General features: G+C 39.2%; 2 protein-coding genes across 7 annotated transcripts in view; both read left to right on the top strand.

The window, feature by feature from the left end:
• rhbdl3 (rhomboid, veinlet-like 3 (Drosophila)) overlaps positions 1–9,476 on the top strand; it is a 57,118-nt gene extending 47,642 nt beyond the window's left edge. For all 5 annotated transcript variants that reach the window (XM_018665173.2, XM_051070687.1, XM_018665174.2 and 2 more), the window contains 3 exons: positions 5,674–5,774; positions 6,480–6,540; positions 7,274–9,476. In XM_018665173.2, coding sequence (XP_018520689.1) covers positions 5,674–5,774; positions 6,480–6,540; positions 7,274–7,545 — 434 coding nt within the window. In that variant the 3' untranslated portion in view covers positions 7,546–9,476. The remainder of the gene's footprint in view (positions 1–5,673; positions 5,775–6,479; positions 6,541–7,273) is intronic.
• A 2,789-nt stretch (positions 9,477–12,265) lies between these two features.
• On the top strand, positions 12,266–18,668 carry znf207b (zinc finger protein 207, b). 2 transcript variants are annotated; one of them, XM_018664990.2, is made up of 11 exons: positions 12,266–12,434; positions 13,208–13,334; positions 13,500–13,638; positions 13,953–14,138; positions 14,785–14,860; positions 15,041–15,102; positions 15,253–15,392; positions 15,743–15,841; positions 16,564–16,812; positions 17,189–17,345; positions 17,873–18,668. In XM_018664990.2, the coding sequence occupies exons 1-11, from the start codon at positions 12,394–12,396 to the stop codon at positions 18,022–18,024; spliced, it is 1,428 nt and encodes a 475-aa protein (XP_018520506.1). In that variant the 5' UTR covers positions 12,266–12,393; the 3' UTR covers positions 18,025–18,668. The 2 variants fall into 2 exon arrangements, with proteins under 2 accessions (XP_018520506.1, XP_018520507.1); XM_018664991.2 differs by lacking the exon at positions 15,743–15,841.
• The last annotated feature ends 4,008 nt before the right edge of the window (positions 18,669–22,676 follow it).

Here is a 22,676-nt window from a genome sequence, read left to right on the forward strand (position 1 = left end):
CAGTGAAATGAGGAGGAAACGCGCCATAAATCACACACACTTATGTACACACACACACACACACACACACACACACACGTCTGCTGTTTTAATTAGATATCGACCACCAGTGGAAGAGGGGAGGCACACTGTGGTTGTTTTGGCTGTGATGTTTGGGTTTCTTGTGTCTGACTGGGATTTTTTTGTTGGCAGCAGAGGGACCCTATCTGAAGTCACAATTCTCAGAATATTTTCCTTTTAGCAACAAGTGGATCGATGAGACAAGATGATATTTGCTCATCACTGTGTATGTAGATGCATTATGTTTTAGTGTTTTATAGGCTGCAGATATATGTATTATTTATGTATTCTTGTTGTTTTACAGCATTTTATTGGAACATAAACAGCATAGAGAGACAAGAAAATAATTATTTAATTTCCATTGAAGTTAATTATTCAAAATGTATCTTTTATTATTATTCATGGTAGTTTATTGTTCCCCTGTAAAATATCCCACACCAGTACACTCTGCACTTTCTCATGAGTCATGACTATTATTTATTTATTTGTATAGGGAGAATTTAGATTTACTACCATCTCAGCAGTTTGGCTTAATCCTTGAGCATTTATGACAAGTGGTAGGTAATGAAAACAACACAAACAACGACTTTACATTTGCTACATAATGACACCGCCTAATTGTGCGAAGAAAAGCAATTGTGAACAGTGAGGTGCTCAGCTGGCACATCCAGGGGTCGAGGCAGAGTTCAGGGGTCGAGTAATGACTCAGAGCGAGGTTGATGACCTCTCTAGGACCGACACACACGCTGGCACTTTAATGGAAACAATGGACTTGCGTGTACACACACTGCAGGCAAGTATGTAGGCACAATAAAACAGGGCTTTGCCTGTGCAAAGAGCAAAGGACAGATGCAGATGCTGCTCAAGAACAAGTGCACAACAGTACAGGGTCAAGCAGAAAAACAGACATAGACAATAAAGTCTAATAGAGAGACTAGAGTGAAAGACTACTATAGGCACATGGGCAGGGAAGGGGGGGGCAGGGGTGTCACTCACAGAGGGCACACTTCTTGTAACACACACCTAAAAAAACACTTTTATGACTTTGTAGAGTCAGTCAACTCAACATGCAGTGAAACTGTTGATTTAGATAAAGATAAATGAGATGCCACTTTTGAATCTACAAAATAAAGGCCTCCTGGGCCTGCTGAGGGACTATGAGAGACTGTGTCCTTGTCTGTGTGTGTTTGTGTGTATGTGCACAGTGTTAAAGTAATGTTATTAAACCAAGTTAATTACAGGGATGGAGGTCACCCTGCCGAGACTCACTTCCTAACATAGGAACTACAGAGGTGGAGGTTCCTCAAATCAGCCTGTTTGTGTGTGTGTGTGTGTGTGTGTGTGTGTTGTGCATCAGAGTCAAGTAGATGGTTGATATAAAATGTGTAGTTTTTCCATAATTATCATGGTTATGGTGCATGGTTAGGGTTTTTTGTAATTGACAATTGATTCAGAAAAGAACCTTGATTCTTGCATGAATCTGTTTTTTCACAGTGTGTATGCTATGTGAGTGTGTGCGTTAATGTGTTTGTGTGTGTAATCACCTCCTAGCTGCTTAGATGACTCTACAGTGTTTAATGACCTGGTGAGTCAGATGCTGTTATTACAGCACCTTGCTGTGCTGTCATTATGGTTCACACACCTGAGAAGGCCACACATTAGGAAAGGAAGAAACGCCTTTTTGGGTGATAAATGTCAGTTCCAGCTTTTAAAATGTCCTTTAATTTCACTTTCAATCACATACTCCTTTGAAAATAATCTTTTGAGTAATTCCACTAAATCACTAAAGCAGTTTCTCCTTTGTCTTGATGCTACATGGTGGTCCACCTGGTGTGGACTATGAAGCATATTTGATCAGCCAATTAGAGTATCCTGAAATTACTATAATCCTAATATTAGCGTTATTAGAAAGAGTATAGTAATTCCAGAATGGAATAGGTCAATTAGTGAGTTTATGAAAGCACCATGGTATACGCAATATGCATCTAGATAACTAGTTCAGTGCCCATTCAAGATGTGCCTGTCAGCAGGGGCTGATTGCTTGGCCTGTGTTATTCCAGCCAGCAGCTTTCTTGAGATCATCATCTGAGCAACTTCACACTTGTCACTGCACTTCCTGGGGTTCTAAGCAATACACCCACCAAGTTAGAAGTCAATCAGATGAGCGGTTATCGATAAAATTGAAGGACAGACAGACAGACTGAGATGCCGCCATTTAAAGTTAGATATGGAAATGCATACATGAACCTCTGTGCTTTTGTGACACAAAGAGCAAGTTTTCTCTCAATATCACTGAATTCCCTCAGGACAGTCCACTGTGTATCCCCATTCCTCTTGCTGTATAAAAACAGTGGCAGAACAAAAGCATGCAACTACAGCATTTCTCTCCAATGGGTTTCCCATTCTCAGGTCAATGTGCAGACTGGTCAGTTTATGAGAATCCGTAAACAGTTTGATCACACTATTATTCAATTTTCAGTATTTGCGGTAAAGGGGTATTGTTCACATACAGCAGCCAATACATTATTAACTTCTCCCCCATTTTTGTCCCCATATTTCTTTTCATGAATGAAGAATAAGGTCGCTGTGAGGACATGGGGCATCAAGGGAATTCAGATTCAGTCATTTTTAAAATCAGATTTCGATGGTGTATGCGTATGTAGAATGCCATGTGTTTTTTTTTTGTTATGTCTTCTATATTTGTGGCTAATATGCAGGTTTTTTCATACTTGCAGGAGTGTGTGTGCGCCTGTGCACTAGCCTGTGTATGTTTTCGCTCAGCCTTGTTTTGTGCCCACTCCAATAAATAGCACCATGATTGAGATGCCATGGCTTATCCTATCATCCTTCCTTATGGTGATTTGATATCTATGAACCACAGAGCTCTTTCTGTCTGCTGCAATTATATACAGTATGCCTACAGTATAATATACTCTGATGTTTATGTATGTTTGAGAGCGAGACAGAGAGCTAGAGGGAGAGACATAAAGAGAGAGAGCTGGGTGGAACTGAGCTAAATGTGAGCTGAGCATCATCCAAACCACAAAACTGCATTAATGTACAAATTTACAAGGTTAAATGTGGCTTAAGCTTAGTCGGTTGATTTTGCAGCTATTTCAGGGCTGAGCTTTGAAAGCTGTAATTTTACCAGAAATCAGAGAGGCTTAAATGGGGTCTAGTGCTCAGTGGGCCTATTTATTTTGTTTATGTTTATTTTTGGTTATCTGTCATGCAGTCCTTGCTGCTGAATTACTGCAGTTTGGGATTAAGAGTAAATACGGAAAAGATGAGAGTAATGATGTTTGAGCAGTGATCAAGGTCTCAGGAAAGTAACAATCATTAAAAATGCTCACCTATACCTCCAGCTACACCTATGCAGCTTTGATCATAAGCTAAATTTGATGGTTTATCACAGCCATAAGGAGCCTGAATGAAAAGGCCCACAGGACTTTTCTTTTGAGGTCTTTAGAAGAAGTTTACATATATACCCACTAGATTTTGGATAAAATATTTCAGTTCTGTCATTCTGCCTGTCTTTATATATTAGAGTGAAATATGAGGTCCACATGCTCCACAAATATCTTTAACCTTGAATTATTCAAAATTGAAACAAAAATATATACTCCGTCTGCAAGTAGGGCTCATGAACACCAGCTAAACCTGTGTTTACCATCCACAAACACAAAACTCAATAAGTGGACATCAACATTAAACAGTGTTATGATGAGTATAAGAAAATGATATAAAGCGTACAGACTACTGTAAACAATTAATTCCAGGTCCAGACTAAATGTTAAGGTATGAATTGACCTTACCAGACTCTGTATACTATATACTGTATTCATATATTTCTTAAATATATGTAAATACTAATGTATTGTATACACAAACATGCATTTGTGTGTTATGCGAATAAAGCATATTTGAATTACAAGAGAGACAGCAAGAGAAAGAGAGAGGGAAAATAGATGAACATAGATGGAAAGTAGAGGACCATTCATCAACAGCTCTGTGTGCTCTCCTATGCAGTGTGGGCAGTTGTGTCTCATATACTTAGCATCAATAATGCACACAGGTCAGTGCCGAGGAGCGAAGGGAAGGAAAAGATATACTGAGAAATGAAGAGTGGATGGAGTGTTTGCAGAGTGAGAGCAAGAGTGAAGAAAAGAAAAGGAAAGAAAATGAGCAACACAGAGAGAAGGACAGAGTTTGTGTTTGGGGAATTTAATAGTCCAACTAATGATTTCTCAATCTCTATTTTCCTTTTATTCTGTCACTTGTACAAAGACTGCAGTGAGAACAAATTTCTTCTGGTGCCTCTCTGTGTCTGAATGCCGCCATATTAAAAGTTTTCAATGCTTGATTGGATCTTTTGTGCATGTGATGAATTGGTACCAAGGTGCTAAAGAGAGCAATTCCCAGTTTGCAGCAGCTGAGTTTGTATGAATGCATTTGTTTTACATAAAACCACACTGTGTGCTGGTACAGTATGAGCAAGCCTCTATTCACCGAAGGCCTATTTATAATACACCCGCATTAAATAGCAAGTAGCAAAGCCGCCTTTATGCCATACAAAATAGATGTTTTCATTGCACAAATGGTCACAGCTTGTACAAAAACAGTTTCAATTATCCAGTTAGTCATGGTGTCTGCCAGTACGACCCTCTGAGGGAAAAAATATATAAAAATTCCTTCCTGAATAGTTGAAAGCTCAGTCTCAAGATTATGGCACGAGACACATTTTCAAGCAACCAATTAAAGTGCTGTATCCTTTAGCACTGTAGAAAATTCCCTCCAATTATATTCATTCATTTATCCTATAAATGGCCCTCTGCCAGACTGAGCAAATCTCATCTAGATGAGAAAACATTCTCGCCACAAGGTCTATGGAAGTAGTTGTTCTGGAGCTTTAGATCATATCACATGATCTTCATCAGCTGATGGAGTTTGCCCAGTTGGCATGGGTGATAGATGCCCAATTTTAGCTTTGTCTTAGCACTTTAAATCTGCTGCTGTGGATCACAAAATGGGTAGCTCATGCAGTAAAGACAAAAATTTGCAGAGAATTATCACCTGTCCCTGCTCTATAGATTTTTACATGGTCTTATGGCGTGCAACTTCACCGTTCACTATGATCACTCTTAAAGCATTTTAAGCTGTAGGCAACTGTTTTTAGTGATCTCAGATAAATCCACTGTACACCAGTTAGTCAGCACCAAACAGCAGGCGTAAAAAGTTCACTTGTCAACATAGTGAAGTAGTTGCAGCTGAAGAGCCAGATGTTTCCCTCTGGAGTTGGTAGAGACCAAAAACAGAGTTAAAAGGATATAAATATTGGACTTACATTCATCAGGTAACTAGAAAGAACTCCAAATGAATGCTAATGTTGCTCTTTATCTGCTGGATGTGTACACAGGAGCAACTGTTTGCTAACAAGTTTGCCATATCATCTTGGAAGGTGATGTGTCAGTGTTGATTCTGCTGCCTCCCAGTGGCCAAAAAATCAGTTAAGGGGTTTTTGTTCATATTGGCTGATGAGCTTAGTTTCCTATTTATTTATAAATAAAAACCAAAAGCAGATTTATTGACCTGTGTTCTTTGTCATTACTACAGGGTCTCTGGCGGTGTCTGTCACTGATATGACGGCTCCAGTGGTCGGGTCATCTGGAGGAGTGTACGCTCTGGTCTCAGCACACTTGGCTAATGTTGTAATGGTAAGATTTTGGGTGTGTGTGTGTGTGTGTGTGTGTGTGTGTGTGTGTGTGTGTGTGTGTGTGTGTGTTGATGATTATCACATCACTCAGTTGTCCTGTCACTACAGAGCATTGCCACATCATCATAGCAGCCTGTTTTGGGGGCCCAGCAGGTGCTTCTCTATCTCCAGATGCCATACATTCCTCACTATCACCATCAGTTTTTCCTTTCCCCCCAGAGATCAGAAAGGTGTGTGAGCGTGTGAGCATGTTTATGTGACAGCATGGGAGGAAATCTCATCCCACTGCTCTCTGTTGTACTTTGACATCTGTGCCTGCTCTGTTTGGTCTGTTCTTCTTTTGTGGGTCATCACACACACATTATGTGTAATAGGGTGCGCAGTGGCATACCAGTGTGTGGCCCGATCCCCCATAACATTCTTAGGGTCAGGATGGAGGAGCTCATCTTCCTTCTGTCAGCTGAAATCATATTATCTAACACAGCAAGATCAGATTGGGGGTCAGAGTGTCTCTGGGGATTTCAAAATTGATGTGAATTGAGTCAGATCTGGGTGAGATCTCATGTCATGTAATGTCAGCCTGTGTGTGTGTCTGTATGTTTCTGAGGAGAACTTGACCTTCTAGCACAGCTTGTCTTCGTGATCAAAACTTGAAAATGTTTTTATGAATTCTCCATCCTCTCTCTCCCTCTCTCTCTTTTTGTAGAACTGGTCTGGAATGAAGTGCCAGTTTAAGTTATTCCGGATGGCCATGGCTCTGGTGTGCAGTAAGTCTGGCAGTTCCTTTTCAACTCAACTTAAAGGAGATGTCTGGTGATACAGTATATTTATTTTTGTTATCGTCAGCAAATCGCACGAAAAGACCAAGAGTGACATGTGTTAGTCTGTCTCAACACTTCATACCTCTCTACTCTGTAGGTCCCAGCCCCGAGCCCATTTCTTCCTGCTGGAGATGTAAACTTTGGGATCACTTATATATAATTTTTAGTTTTTAAATGCTCAGTAATTTCCTGAGACAGCTTGATGCTGTGGGTTTTAGCAGCTGTTATTTGAGCAGGAGTATATAGTGTGTTTGTTGGGGGTTACTTTCATTGATGGAATTGGTGCACTATTGAATTTTTTTCAGCGCTTATTAGTAGATCACTTATTTGCTGATTTTGGTCTTCGCATGGTATTTGTTGCAATTTCCAGATCTTTCCAGAAGAATAAAGAAATGAGCAGTGTAAATATCAGGGTTTTTTTAATCAACACAAAACGGTCACTAGTGGTAATTATTCTAAACCACAAGAGCAGCTGCATGGATTTCCTTCAGGTCAAGAAGTGACAGAATTGAATTGGCATTTACCTCAGCTGGATTATAGTATAGTTTATGGAAACAAGATAAAAGCAGCTCAAATTTGCCCTTCTATTTCATTACATTTTGATATGTGAGGTAGTTGTCGGTCTAATTGTATGCTCACAGCTTGCTAATATGTTTTTCCCTCTTCTCTCTGTTCACAGTGAGTGTAGAGTTTGGTCGGGCGGTGTGGTTGCGGTTCTACCCTCCGGCCTTCCCTCCGTGCCCCAACCCCAGCTTTGTAGCTCACCTGGGAGGGGTGATGGTTGGTCTGACGCTGGGCGTGGTGGTCCTGCAGAACTATGAGCAGCGGCTCCAGGAGCAGTCCCTGTTTTGGATCTTTTTCTGCGTCTACACCTTGTTTGTGCTTTGCGCTGTCTTCTGGAACATTTTCGCCTACAGCTTGCTTGATGTGCGACTGCCCCCGCCACCCTGACTCGCCTATTAGAGGCTGACGAGACAGTGCATCCCCTTTATCCCTTCATCAGTAGATGCCTGACCGCTTGGCTGGATGAGTCACCTCACCCCTCTTGATGTGAGCTTCATCAGGCATCTAACATCCACCCTCCACCTGTATCCAGTGCTCTGATGCAGGGATACCTGACTTGCAGCAGCCCTCTTTGTTGGTCCCATTGTACATTTTTCAACTCACCTGCTACATTTTTGGGTTAAGCCTTACCATCGTTACCATGCAAGCTAACCTCCACTTGCTCTTTGTCTTCATCTCTGTTGGATGCTTGTATCAGTGTAGTGTATCAACACTGTGTTGACAAATGAGAAGCCTTGGATCTAACATGACAGGAACAAGCAGGAACAGCCCTGTCCACATGGCTTAACCGTCTCTGCCTCTTCCTCCTCAATCCAACGGTGCCTACTCATGGAGACATCAGCCTGATGAAAGTATTTCTGCACAGTTGCCTCTTGTGTAGGGTGACAGCAAGTTTAAAAAAAAAAAAACCCTGCAGTATAAGCTGTTTTCAGACAAAATAAGATTCTGAAAATCCTGTAATCTGCCTGTGCCCTCCTCAATAGCAAATGAAGGATAAGGTCACATGAGAATTTAGGCTTAGTTGGTGTTTTGTCACCATTACAAGCAGCTCGTGAACATGAGAGGTACACATAAGCAGGATAGCTAAACCTCTCTCCAGTGTCACAGAATAGAGATAGCATGGAATATATAGGCTGCAGAAACCTTCAAAAGTTATTATGGATTTACCTTTGAAGGAAAGTGTGGGTTGCTTTTCAGTGTTGCCTTCTGCGTTCGGCATTTCCCCAGAGAAGGATTACTTTGTATTCAGCGCTTTTTGAACCTCAAACTTTTGTCTTTGACATTTTTTTTTTTTTTGTGTGTGTGTGTGTGTGTGCATGTGTGCAAGGAGTGTGACAGTTGTACCATTGTGTGTACAGATAAAAAAAAAGAAGCAGAAGTGCCATTCAGACTTTAAGCTTTCAAAAATGATGCCAAAATATTGCTATAAGCAACAGGGGAAGAGCACCCCCCCCCAACAATTATTGCTTTTGTGTACATAAAATTAATCTAATTTTGTCTGTAAAGAAGAGTCGGACGAATGTAACAGAAATTTTTTGTGATCTCTAAAGAATTTCACCCTTGGGACAGCCCAGAAGTGCAGTCAAATTCTTGTAATTTTGTTGTCCCCTCTGAGCATTTGCAGAAAGTTTTTACAACGGCTGAAAACTGCAAAGAAGTGACAGATGTTTATTGGTGAGGTGAAGAATTAAGAGATTAGACTAATGTAAACAATGAGGACAGCTGGCCCATTCTGAATAAATCTCGTCCTTTTCTCATTACCAAATGTAGAAGAGCACATATGCCTGACCTCGACTGCATCCGGGCTGGGGTCCTTTCACTCTCAGTTCAGGAGGCAGTGGGGGTGAGAAAAGTAAATCAATGTGCTCTCATTAGTTTCTGTCACAACTTAAAATTGTTAATTGATTGAACTGGGATAGAGAGCGACCCCAGCCCTAAGCTGCAAGTCTCAAGCTGTACTGTACTTTAACCTCATGTTACACTGGTAACTGCTTGGCACAAACATTATTATAGTGTAATTAAAATACAGATTAATATTTTAACATGCATTTGCTGTTGATTTTTATTTTTACTTGGTGATATTGGTATGTTGTGTAAATTGTTTGGTCGGTCTGCATTGTGATATGTTAGCTATATCCTGTATGTATCCTATTTAAAAAAAATGGTTATAAAGATGGTCTGGGATTGTATATAAAAAGGGCTATGACACAAAAATGAGTGAGGGGTGAAGCATTGATAATATTTTAACATTGTGCATATTTTGTAGATTTGATATGTACATACTGGAGTACATTAAACAGTTTTATACAGAAACAAAATATGATTTCTTTGGATTTTTGACCCCACTTATATCAATGTCTGTGTTTCACCAGTGCTTTAATTAATATGACTGTGCTGTAGGTTTACAGATAATACTATACATGACTTAGCTGTTTTGCAAATGAAAAAAAAAATATATATAGAGAGAGAAATAGAAAGTGTGCCATGGGTTCGTCACAGTTCTTTTGAGTGTGTATAGCCATACATGCATGTCTCTGTGTGTGTTAATGAAGATTTATAATCATTTAAACCCAGTCAACCCCATTGTGACCTTACCTCAGGTCACACACACAAATGCCAGTTTTATTTAATATCCAGGGACAGGAGCAACCTTCCTTTGTGCAAAGTAATGTAGCTCAAACTAAGCAGGTCTGCAACCTTGAAACCAGATTTGCTTTAAACTCTAAACCCAGTGTTTAAAGAGAGCACAGGGCCCCAGAGTGGAGAGCCAGGTTTAAGAGCCTTTGTGAAAAAAAGCACATGTCAAAGTGATCAATTAAATGTGTGAGCATACAAGAATCAGCCATAATTCATTCAGAGAAGGGACTCCTTAAGCTGCCACTGAACGTCTTCTCTGTCTGGCTGTTGAAACCATATGGAGAGTAGCGTTTTTTTAAAGGCGTACAATGAAAAATTCATTAGGCAGCCAAGGAAAGCCGCCTCAGTTGTGTTTCCCCTTCATAAATCTCCAATTTCAGAGATAATCATTCACCTTGGTGAGAAAGAGAAGACACAAGAAGCTGCAAGGGAGGAAAATCAGTCTGAATGCATTCGTAGTGTCTGCATTTATGCTGCCTGCTGAGAGCAGCACTTGTTACGATTTGGTCCTGTTTTAATATTCATTTCACACCTTTTTCGCTACGCACAAGCAGAGAGACTAAGGCTGACAGTTTATACTGTCTGATGAATAATTATTACCAATGTTTCTAACCAGAGAATACGTACTGCCTTGGTATCTAATGAGTTTAATACTGTGATGATGATCAGTGGTGGATGAAGCACTCTTTTATCAAAGCAGAAAATACTCTGTTTAAAGTAGTGCATTTAAATGTTACTTAACTAATAGCATCTAAGTGTCTGGTCCAAAACACAACACTCATTGGTGGTCAATGGTAAATTTTCTGAATAATATATATTATATTATTGGATTATACTGATAAATGCATTAATGTATAAACGTCAACTTTTATTTTATAGCTGGCATAAGACCTGTGCCTCTTCTACTTCAGGGGTCTCTAGTATTGACATGGCACAAGCAATTTTTATGCTAAGTGGCTGAAAATTTCTGAACAATCAAGCAAATTATGTGGAGACCAGAACATTAAAGTCGTAGGTGGTCTTTGAACATCTACACAGGCATTACACAGCTTTTATTCTGCTGGGAAGATTTTCTGCAAGATTTTTGTACCTGGTTGTGAAGATTTGCTCCCAGTATCAGTGAGGTCACCCACTGATGTAGGGTGATGAGGCCTGGATCAGTGTTGGCGTTCCAGGTAATCCCAGAGGTGTTGAATGGGGTTGAGGTCAGGGCTCTGTGCAGGCTGGTCAAGAAGTTCTTCCACAGCAAACTTGGTAAGCCATGTCTTATTCTGTTTTCCTTTTCAAACACTGTGCTAACCTCAGAGTTAGATGCACACTGTTGCCATAGTAGTATATTGTAGTAGTAAGATTTCCATAGCTGGAAGTGAGGGGGCAAGCTCAACCATAAAAAAACAGCCCCAGTCTAAAAAAGATTGTGGATTCTGATATCTACGTGTTTTTTGCCATATATAACACTGAACAAAATACACAGTCTTTAAAAAAAAAAAATCACAGACACCAATCCACAGTGTCAAGTGGGGAGGCTCAGTTTTTTTTAATTTCTGCAACCATGTCTCCATCATGTGGATACTAAGTGAATGACAAGTTGAAATAGTGTGCATGTGAGAAGTTGGTACCCACTGCAAGTGGACTCACTGTGCATAGTGCCTCAGATCAAGGTCTAAAATAGATAGGTAACTGCAAAGAAAAAACACAGTGTTCATCCTGCCAGAGAGAATTAATTGTCATTGTCTCCATATACAATAGGACTAGGACTGTTTTCGCCATTTAAATGAACAAAATCATTTTGTGTTCACAACAGTTGTGTATATGAATACACTAAGAGGGTTAATATGTTAAAAGAAAAGAACAACAATAAAATAAAAAGATTGTGAGCGTGTAAAGCTGCAATTGTGCTATATGTTCTGACAGCTTTTTAGTTTAGCTTTCTTGTAAATTTTGATGTAAGAATATAAAATTTGGTTAAAACAAAACAAAACAAAACAAATAAAGAAAAAGAATAAATAAAATTGCCGACAAACTGAATTTAAACAGCTTTCCATACTAAAATAAGGGTTGGCCTACAGATGATCAGCAATAATTCTTGACTATTTACGCCGTATGTTTTGCTCAGTGATCGTCTGTGTTATCCCCACGAAGACTGAGAAATTGTGAGAGCGTATTTGGTTTCAGCACCTAAAACCTCTGCGACTTTTGAAGTCTTTAATGATAGTAAACACAGTACGTATGGATTTTGGATCATTTACCGGGTAGAACAAAGCATCTGGAAGATGTCATCTTAGGCTTTGGGATCTTAAGATAGATATTATTGATAGATAGATATTATTGACCAAACGACAGATTGATGAACAGAAAAAATAATCGTCAACTTGATATAAAAAATATAATATTGTGATAATCAGTTTCCCAAACCAGGGGCGCGTCTACGACCTGACGTCTGTTTTCCGTCAACGCGAGACTTCAGCGTCCGCCTTAAACTTCCTCCAGTAAAGCGCCATTTTCGGCGTCGTCACGGGACTACAGCATGCTGTTGTCAAAGAGATAATAAGACCAGTGTTTAGCGTTTTAAGACCTCTTTCTCAGTATTCCTTAAAAATGGGACGGAAAAAGAAGAAGCAGATGAAGCCATGGTGCTGGTATCCTTTTCACTGGACGAGAAAATACCGACGTAAAGATTCCAGAGGCGCTTCACGTTAGCTTGACAATAGAAAGGCCTGGGGTAGCCTGTCCGTGGGTTATCGGTTTGTAAGCCAACGTTAGCTTAATTATGTTGTCATTGGAGGCTAGAAAATTGCATTAAGTAGTGATTTTATCCAGCCTTAACTATATATCTGTAAAACAGTTGGCTTGGGGTTCATTTACACGGCTGTAGATAGCGTTGTATTAAGGTAATGCTAAAAGGAAACTAACGCTACCTCTGATGTTAGCTAATCTGTTAGCCATGCATAGAAGGTTTAAGGCAGCACTTGATGGTTAAAGATTTAAATCTAAAGTTAATCTGAAACTAGGGTCGCAAGTAAAGGTTGTTTCATCATCGATTGACCTGTCGATTGTGTTCATGGTATCGATGTCTGTAAAACAGACCAAATCATCATAGATTATTAGTTTATTTTTGACATTAAACGAAGAGGATTCGTGTCACAATGGGGAAGCTGAAGTCAGAGAAATATTCACTTTATATTCATTAAATTCACTTATTTATATTTTTATATTCACTCCGAAATCTGTTTTTTAACAATCAGATTGTTGTGTAACCTTATAACCCGTGCTGCCCCAGTCCTTTATCGTAAATAGGGATTATGACACTGAGCACGGGAATGTTTGCGATTCTCTCCTTTGATAAAGTTGGGTGTTGCGTGGTGTGTTTTGTTCATGTTTCCGGTTTTCGAACTTAACTCCTTGCTCCAAGGTATTGTAATCGAGACTTTGATGATGAAAAGATCCTCATTCAGCATCAGAAGGCTAAGCATTTTAAATGCCACATTTGCCACAAGAAGTTGTATACTGGCCCAGGCCTGGCCATTCACTGCATGCAGGTTGGTGCCTTTTCCGTCATCAGTGATACTCCTTTAGTTTTTTTCGTTCAGAATTTCCTGGAATGCTTAAGCCATAAATGCTGTTAGCTGTTCTCACTACATAGATAATGAATGCACTGTGCTTCTTATTAAAGTATGCCCTACTTCACTTTACATGTGTTCCAGGTACACAAAGAGACGATTGACAGTGTACCAAATGCAATTCCTGGAAGAACAGACATTGAGTTGGAAATCTATGGCATGGAGGGGATTCCAGAGAAAGACATGCAGGAAAGGAGACGGACATTAGAACAGAAATCACAAGGTTTGTACACCTGCACAGTGATTGTATCTTTGTGGACTCCTGCCTAGATGACTGAATGAAATGTCTTCCTGGATTGTACAATGGTTCTATATAATATTATATATTATAATATACTGTAAATATGTATAATATATATATATATAATTGGTATCATATGATGTTAAGGAAGATTCCTGGTAATGGGTAGCTTAATTGTTAATCGTATGCTCTATAGATACTTTGTTACTGAGGGTTTATAATTCTTTGTAGAAACTAAATGAATTGACATTTATTACAAGTGAAAGCATGTATGAGCATTACCTTTTTGTTTTCAGAGAGCCAAAAGAAGAAGTCAAACAATCAGGATGATTCTGATGAGGACGATGATGACGATGAGGCAGGACCATCAGCTCAACAGATTGCTGCTGTCCAGCCCCAGGCAGGCTACGCTGCTCCAATGGCTCAGCCTGGGATGCCTCCTGTGGCTGGTGCACCTGGGATGCCTCCAGGAGGATATCAAGGCAAGGATCTCTTAGTGAACAGCAGAAGTTGGAAATCAACTCGGCTGCAACTTGACAAATTAAAAAAAAAAAAAAGAAGAACGCTCCTAATTTCACTTCGAGTTAGATTCCAGTGATTCATGTCCTCACTTGGAACTTGTGACCTGAAAGACTTTTTGCTCTTTTCAAACTCAAAAGTTTAAGAATCTTAGGGCAGTTTTAACCTGCAATCCCAAAGAATGTGAAACTGTGGCTGGACTACTTTCTGGCACCTTGATCATGTCCGTAAAAAAAAAAAAGAAAAAATAGGTGTCGAGTTGAAGGATAGAAATGGGTGGGTTACTGTAGGATAGAAGTTGCACTGATATTTTTTATTCCATATTGTGAGAAGTAGATCACTGCGGCAAGGCCATTGGTTTTACCAAGGGATATGTCAGTGAAAATATTGAAACAAACATTCATCATTTGTGATCTCTTGTGACTTATTTCAAATGAAATACTCAAAGTTGAGGACGTGAGACTTGCAAAACCTTGACTTAATCCCACATCTGATAATAAGGTGGTTGAGTTGTTGAATGTAGTTGTCAGTTTTTCTTTTTTGACTTTATATTTATTTCTAAAATCTTCAAAATTAAATAGTAAACAGAAAATGTCCTTGTGTCTACAGGAATGCCTCCTATGATGCCAGGTGTTCCTCCCATGATGCACGGCATGCCTCCTGCCATGCATGGAATGCCACCAGGGTAAGAGCTCATTTGTTAATCTGGGATTAATGATACCTTTCAAGATCCAGTGCTACTCAGTTTGTGTTTGATTGTTTATTAATCCATTGTTTTTACAGGTCTGGAGTTTATAATGGAGATTTTTTTTACTCTAGTTATCAGTCAAAATAATATTTTTTTTGGTCTTATTGGTTTTTGTAGGATGATGCCAATGGGAGGAATGATGCCTCCCATGATGCCAGGGATGCCTGGTATTCCTCCAGGTGAGTATTGCCTACACATGAAACACTGCTACCCAGTGTATTTAATTTAAAAAATAATTAAGTGAAATGAAGGATTTCACACAGTAAGAAATGACAGCCAGCCTTACCTCCCTCTGCACTTTTTAAAACAAAATTTAATGGCTCTCTCAGGAATGCCACCTCACATGGCTCCAAGACCAGGGATGCCTCACATGGCACCAGCGCCCGCAGCAGGTGCGATACCCAGTCGACCGGCAGCACCAGCAGCCCAACCTGCAGTCACCAAACCTCTCTTCCCCAGTGCAGCACAGGTGGGCGCCACGCAGCTCCTTCACAACACACATGCACACACACACACACACACACACACACACACACACAGACTTTTCAGAACATTAGAAGACTGTTTAGAAGTCTCCTTTTCTTGAGTAAGGATATTCATACATGAAGATTTTATTTTCAGCTGTTTTAATTTCTCATGTCTAGTTTCCTCTCTCTGTATCATCTGCTGTTCCTCTGTTTCTGACTTAATCATTCCCACCTCATTTTTCCAACCACTGTCACCATTATGTAGTATACTTTATTCTCATAATTGAGCTTTGATAGATTCTTTGGACATGTTATATGCCAATCCTGTGATCTCCTTTCCACCATGCTGCAGATGGGCTCTGGTGTTCACAGCAGCACAGCAGCCGTTTCCTCTGCACCTGCAGACCTTCAGTCTGCCTCCTCCCAGCCTCCCTTTCCTAACACGCCACAAGTACGCTCACAGACAGGACTTTGGCTTGGACTGTGGCAGCTGCATGTTGCTTATTTATTAACTCTGCCTGTAAATTCTAAGGCTGTAAACTAGGCTGATTACTAACAACATTTGCCTCGTAAACCTAATTGTGCATCAAAACAAGCGCGTTGGCCATAATGTTGGCGTCAGAGGATAATTATCTCTGACAAAATCTGGCATATTTTTTGTCTGGGAGCTTTATTACTGTGCATGTGCTTTGATTAACACAGATGAGGCATAACAAGGGATTTAGATGGTTTACAGTTTGCATCATCTGCCCCTCTTAACCTGTGAAGCATGAATTCTGCAAAAAGTACTCATGCTTTGAAATGACTTTCTAAGATGCTGATTGGTTATATGTGTATCTGTGGATTTGTGTTTTCATTAATTTATTTGCAATTGTGGATTCAAAGGATTTAACAAAATTTGCACTCCAATTAAAAGTAAATGGCCTACATGTAACATGTAATAATTTTGTTCCTTAAATTAAAAAAGACTTCTATAAATAAATTTTATCTGAATTCTGTTTGATGAGAAATCATGAATAAAATTTAAACGTAAAGTTTTAAAAAAGGCAAACATTTTTGAATAGACTGTTAGGTTTGAAAGAATATAATCTTTTGTGTCTCTTAAAGGTTATTTTTGAAAAGGTTTGAGTTCATATTTTAGCAGTCAGTTATCTGTTTTGTCTCTTTGCACAGGCCCAGCAGAGCGCTTCAGGAGCTGCAGCTTCAAACTCCCACAGTACAGCCGCTTCCTCCGACCCACCCAAAGCAACATTCCCCGCCTACACCCAGCCCTCTGTCTCCTCTTCCTCTTCCACTTCTTCTTCTAATCCCTCTAGCAGCACTGTGGCCAAACCCCCAGCCACAGTGACCAGTAAGCCTGCCACCCTCACCACCACGAGTGCAACTAGTAAGTTGATCCACCCTGATGAGGATATCTCACTGGTAAGTTGCTTGAGCTTTCTATTTTGCCCTTTTCACAGTAAGTAATGACTGATACATATAATAGTACATTCAGTGATAGAGGAAAGTGGGTTGTTGCAGTAATTTTCATCATGAAATCAGATAGTTATTGAATATACATTAAATATCAAATAGAGCATTTAGATTGTATATCTTTACTCTTGCTTAGTAGTTTCTGTTTTGTGGTTATATTAAAGGATGATTCTGAACTTGAATATCCTCAGTCTGAAATCAGGGCACGCCAACATTGGTACCCAATTCCTCATCATTTTTGTGAGCATTTATTTTTGTACTGTAAGGGGCATACCAGTGTTTCCTTAGTCTGAATGTTTGCTTTGTGTGTTGTCCCTGCCAACAGGAGGAGATGAAGGCTCAGTTGCCCCGTTACCAGCGTTTAATACCCAGGCCGGGTCAGGCCCATGCGGCTGCTCCCCCAGTGGCAGCTGTGGGCAGCATAATGCCCCCGCAGCAAGGCATGCCACCGCAGCAGCCTGGCATGAGGCATCCCATGCATGGTAAGAAAATTCTTGTTGTGAAACCGGGCTTTAGCATAGCTTTCTGCTAAGTTAGACTTCAGCTACAGTAGAGGTTTCCTCCTCTACTTTTTATGCAAAGCCAAGCTAACTGAGAGTGGTCTTGATCTTTAATCTAAACCTGGGCCAGAACCAGAAAATGTCAAGACTTCCTTAAAGCCAAATGATTTTGATAAGCAACTTAACATTAAATCCTTGTCTATAGTGTTCATTTGAACATAAGTTTTTATTTTTTCCAGAGTAAATCCAATAATGAGAAAGGAAAAAAAAAACGCATGCACACACAAAACTAATTCTGTACAAGTGCAAAGCAACAGCACATGTGCAGGGCTATGGCGCTGTGGGTCCTGGTTTGAATGTGTTTTTCAGCTATGGCACGTTCAAGCCAAAACTGTCCAGTGCAGTACACATTGAACTTATTACATAAACTGCACTTCGTTATCTGTGGATTCTGTGGATCCTGTGGACATTTTTACACGTTTTCGTGTCTCCTTGTGTTTCCTCTGTAGGTCAGTATGGTGCTCCTCCTCAGGGCATGCCAGGCTACATGCCAGGAGGGATGCCTCCATATGGGCAGGGTCCTCCTATGGTGCCCCCTTATCAGGGAGGCCCTCCCATGGGCATGAGGCCGCCTGTCATGTCTCCGGCTGGACGCTACTGAAGCAGCAAAGCAGCCACCACATTAGGTTTGAGGTTAACACCTTTCTCTCATCCTTCTGCTTTTTCAAACCTAGCTGCAAGCAAAGAGCAGTTAAGACCCAGTGGTGGTGAAGACAAACATTATTTGTTAGAACACATGGACATTTAATGTAACATCTATATTGGAAAACAGCCAAACACCACATAAGTTCCTGACAGTTATTTTGTGGTTATTTGATGACATGTGAGGATATATTTTTTTTCCCATAGGTTTCACTCAGGTTTATAGAAGTGAAGTGTGGTAAAATGATTCATATTTCTTTTGAAGCTGCTGGAGTTACATGAACGTACCAACCCCTTACAAAGGCAAGTTTCTCTTGTAAACATATGTTCAATTTTGTTGTGTTTATTTCTTTGGTAGAGTGATTGAGACCCTCACAGCACACTTAGGTGCTGTTGGACTTGCGTCCCCAACCTTGGTTGGTGAGGGTCTCAGTAATGAAGATGATTCCAACTGAGTAGGGTTACAAATCCATGACTCATCAGTCTCTAGCTTTATTCTTATTTCAGGTTTGTTTTTAATATTTCCTGGTTAAAAGGGTACCTGTATGCATCCTTTGTAATGTTTTATGTATCTGTTGTAATAAAATCCATCTTGAAATCCAATGCTGGTTTGTCCTGACGTACGTGGAGGTGAGTCATGAAGGTTTGTACTGGTTGTATTTTCTAGACTTGTTACGCTCAGTTAAACTACAAGATTTCATCAGGTATTCGTAGAAAGTCAGGCATTTAAACACCAAGTTTGCCATCATCTGTTTTTGTGGAGTTCATCTTATGTTGTTTTAATTAAAAAAAAAACTGGATATTACAGTACAAAAGAAATTGCCTTACATCATTTCAGAAGCAGAGTGAAATAAGTGTGCTAAAGTCTTGTGTACCACCAGCCCAAAACTAAGATGTTGGCCAACTTCTGGTTCCAAGTACTGCATGTTACTCATGATATGATGGAAATAACTGCAGATTACATTCTGATAATTGTAGATGTAGTAGAATTGCACAGTGGTTAAAAGATGCTGAATTTCATTCCCTTTTTTGTCTGTACATATGTACCAGTACTCAAACATGCATGAATGCTTTATTGTCTGTGTTTGCCATATGTCATAACCATGCACCCCAAGCACTACAGGGGGCAAGCAAACCCAACAATACAGTAGCTCTGTGTTGAATTCCAGTTTTGCGAAGCTCAGTTTTTTCAGTGTTTTGGATTGTGAAGTCAGTTAAGACTTCACTTTCATTTTAAAGTATAAGGTTGGAGATTTCTTCATTTTAGACTTTCTCCTTACCACAGTGTTTGTTACTGTTGCATCAGCAGTACAATGGTTATTCCTGTGTAAATTGCTTAACGAGGAAAATCACAGTGATTTTCAGATGCTGACATGTACAGCTAAATGGTAATGTTGGCCTGTGAAGCTGTTACAGCAGCAGTTCCCTCAATTACTATTGCACCTGTTTCTGAGAGTATGTATCGTGGAGAGTAAAAGTTTCAAAAGGAGGAGAGTCCTCGAACAATATACCACTTAACAGTACTTCAAATTGTGACATAATAATAGTACAACACCTCAGCTGCTTCCCTAGATTGGTATTTACCACAGTTCTAGTTTGTATTGCTGGGTGGTTTTGTTTTTTGTCCATCTTTATTACTCTAAATGTTAACATAATCGGTCTGTGTCACCTGCAGGGATCCTTTGTTGGAGATTGCTGCACAGAGAGCAATCTCAAGAGACTTAACATGATTGTTGAAACAAAGCTGTAGACAGCAGGTGCACAAATTTATTGCACTCGTGGGTCTAAAAGAAAAGCGTGGTGTTGCAAGAAGTACTTGTAGATATTTAGTGTGGCACAAGTTTTTCCTCTGCCCATATCACTTACTGCTTTGTATTTGTTTTTGTTGTCTGTAGCCCATCCATATCAGCTTTTCAGCCTTAAAACCCACTCAGCTGGCATGACAGGTCAGTTATTCCCAGTAAGTACCTGATGTTTATTACAGTGTGGGTCTGTCCTGTTCAACTGGATGCTAGGCCTTGTATTACATAATGTATTGTGTTTACAGTGTGTTTTTAACATCTGAAGGATAACCAGAGACTTGTATATACTGTGGGTGGTGTGTCAGAGAGATAGAAGAGTATGACTACATGACACATTCATTCCATTTTAGTTTTCAAAGGTTACAAAGACTTGGGCAATGACATGTGAATGTTATATTTTGTACAGTCGTGTCCTGTCTGGTATGAAATGGACGAACATGGTAAGTAGTGAGCAATGGCTTTTAAGCTTGTGTGTGTTTGTGTCTTTTTATGTTAAAGGGTCATCTCATAATGAGAAGGGAAATCACTTTTCTCTAGTGGTTCCCCACTTTTTTGGATTGTGAATGGCATTGTGAATGAAAAGGGCATACCTCTGCTGAGTAGTGCACCTTGTGATGAGCACCTGATTTTAATGTGTAAAATGTAAGAAATGAAACTGCCACATAACTTTCCAGAAGGTGTCTTAGTCGCTGTGATTGTGGATAACCCACAGATAACAGTTAATAGGTTTAACTAGGGCTGTTTCTATAGAATATAGTTGTTCCAGGGCAAAGTTATGTTGCAGTTGAATGTCTCGATGTAATTTTTCCATGTGTTGATCGCCAAGCCAAGTATCCTTTAACATTGTATTTTGATGTGGAGGAATAAACATCAAAATCTGTACGAATAAAACCAAACCGATTGGCAAAAGTAAAATGATATACACATTAGCAGATCACCACTGGAAGGAAGGATAATTTTTTGTCTTTGTAATTTGCGTGATGTGACCCTTTTTAATTTTTGACCAAGCAGAACTGATAAGGACAAAGTTTATATGTATTAGATTTTAAATAAATGTGATCCTCACAAACCCATGACTATTGAGTGTATTACTGTAAGTAGCTTAACATTTAAATGGAAATGTGACAAATCACAATGTCAAATTATAATTATTATTATCATCATCATTATTCTGATTATTATGAATAATAAAATAATTGCATTATTTTTCTCCCTCTTGTCATATTTTCCAATTGTTTGGTTAAAACTTGAGGTGAAAGTCATCCTAATGGAACTCCAACTTAAGTGTGTGTGTGTGTGTGTGTGTGTGTGTGTGTGTGTGTGTGTGTGTGTATATACACTTGTACGTTCAGAGACCAGTGCTCCATCTAGTGGTATTGGTGAATAATACAGACCTCTTAAATTTCATAAAACCCTGTTAAGGCCCACTGATCCCATGATAAAATGTGTGGTATATATTTATACTTATAATAGTAATATTTTTAATGGTATTTAGATGATAAAAGTAATTTAAAAAAAACAAAACAAATAGAAATATTAAAATAACATTTTAAATTTTATTAATTACATTTTTTTTAGTTAGTAGTATTTTTTTGTAATATTTCACTGTTGATTCAGTATTATTTTATTTGATGACCATTACATCGGCTTTATATATGTTTTGATTGAAAATTATTCCAACATAACTGGAAATGATCAGATGCATGTATTGGTGTAAAAGGAAATCAAATGGAAACACTTAAAATTTGAGATGGCATTTGCATGTCCTAATTTTGTTTCTTCCTTCACATTGTAGATTACTTGCATTTACATACATTTCCAGGAATTAGTCATGCATTGCGTGACCCTGAATTTGTGGTTAGAAGCGTCAGCGAGAGCTGGCATGTGCTACAAAGAATTTTAGCTCACCAAGAACTGTTAGGGAGACTTTGTGAATGCCTTCAACAGCAGCCACTAGCTGACAAAACTTTAGGCAATCAATTAAAGCAATTAAATGGGTTTTGAAGAGACTATCCCTGAGCCGTGGCCTCTGAAACTGCTGCACTCTTCTTAAGCTGTAGCATTCAGTAAACAGTAACTAAAAACCACCAGATAAACACATCCGTGGTTTCCTGTTGGACCAGTGGAACAATATAACACTACTTCTTAAGAGCTGCTTGTGTATCACATTGCTTTGCTGGCGACTAATCTTTTACACTGAAACAACATTTAAAAATATAAACATTACTCACTACATGTACTTTGTGAAATTTGGCTTTAAGTAAGTGAAAATTCCCTGCTCGTTTTTGTTTATAGATGAATAATGAAGGTGCGTTGTTCTGTAGTTTTGCAGATCCCCGAGTGTGTGTGCTCTAAATTTGAGCTTGTTTCCATTTCTTATTTTGCATTCAAATTGCTTCATATCACCACTGCAGTCAGTAATTTACTGCATTATTTGTATTTTTACAAATCATTTTCATATCTAAAATAGATTTCAGTGTTTGAATGAGGTTAAAATGCAAGTCAGAAATGACGAGGCGGAGTTGTGATGTTGCATGAGTTGTGTCTGTCATGTCTCATGTCTCCCAGAACAGGTTTCCAGTCAAGTCTCTTATTGCTGACCATTAAAATGTGCATGTAAAATTAACATTTTCCTCTCAAAACTATGTTAAAAGATTTTTTTTAAGTCCATTTCACAACATTACTCATACATTGGAAGTTATTTCGTATTTTTTTCTTTTGTTGTGGGGACCTTTAAAAAAAAATAAAAAAATTGCCAAGTCAGAACTTGAGACTTGAATGTTTTTTCTGTCAAGTCTTTGGTCATTCA

The sequence above is a fragment of the Lates calcarifer genome, linkage group LG5 (assembly GCF_001640805.2).
Source record: "Lates calcarifer isolate ASB-BC8 linkage group LG5, TLL_Latcal_v3, whole genome shotgun sequence".
In the NCBI taxonomy this organism is placed as follows: Eukaryota; Metazoa; Chordata; class Actinopteri; family Centropomidae; genus Lates; species Lates calcarifer.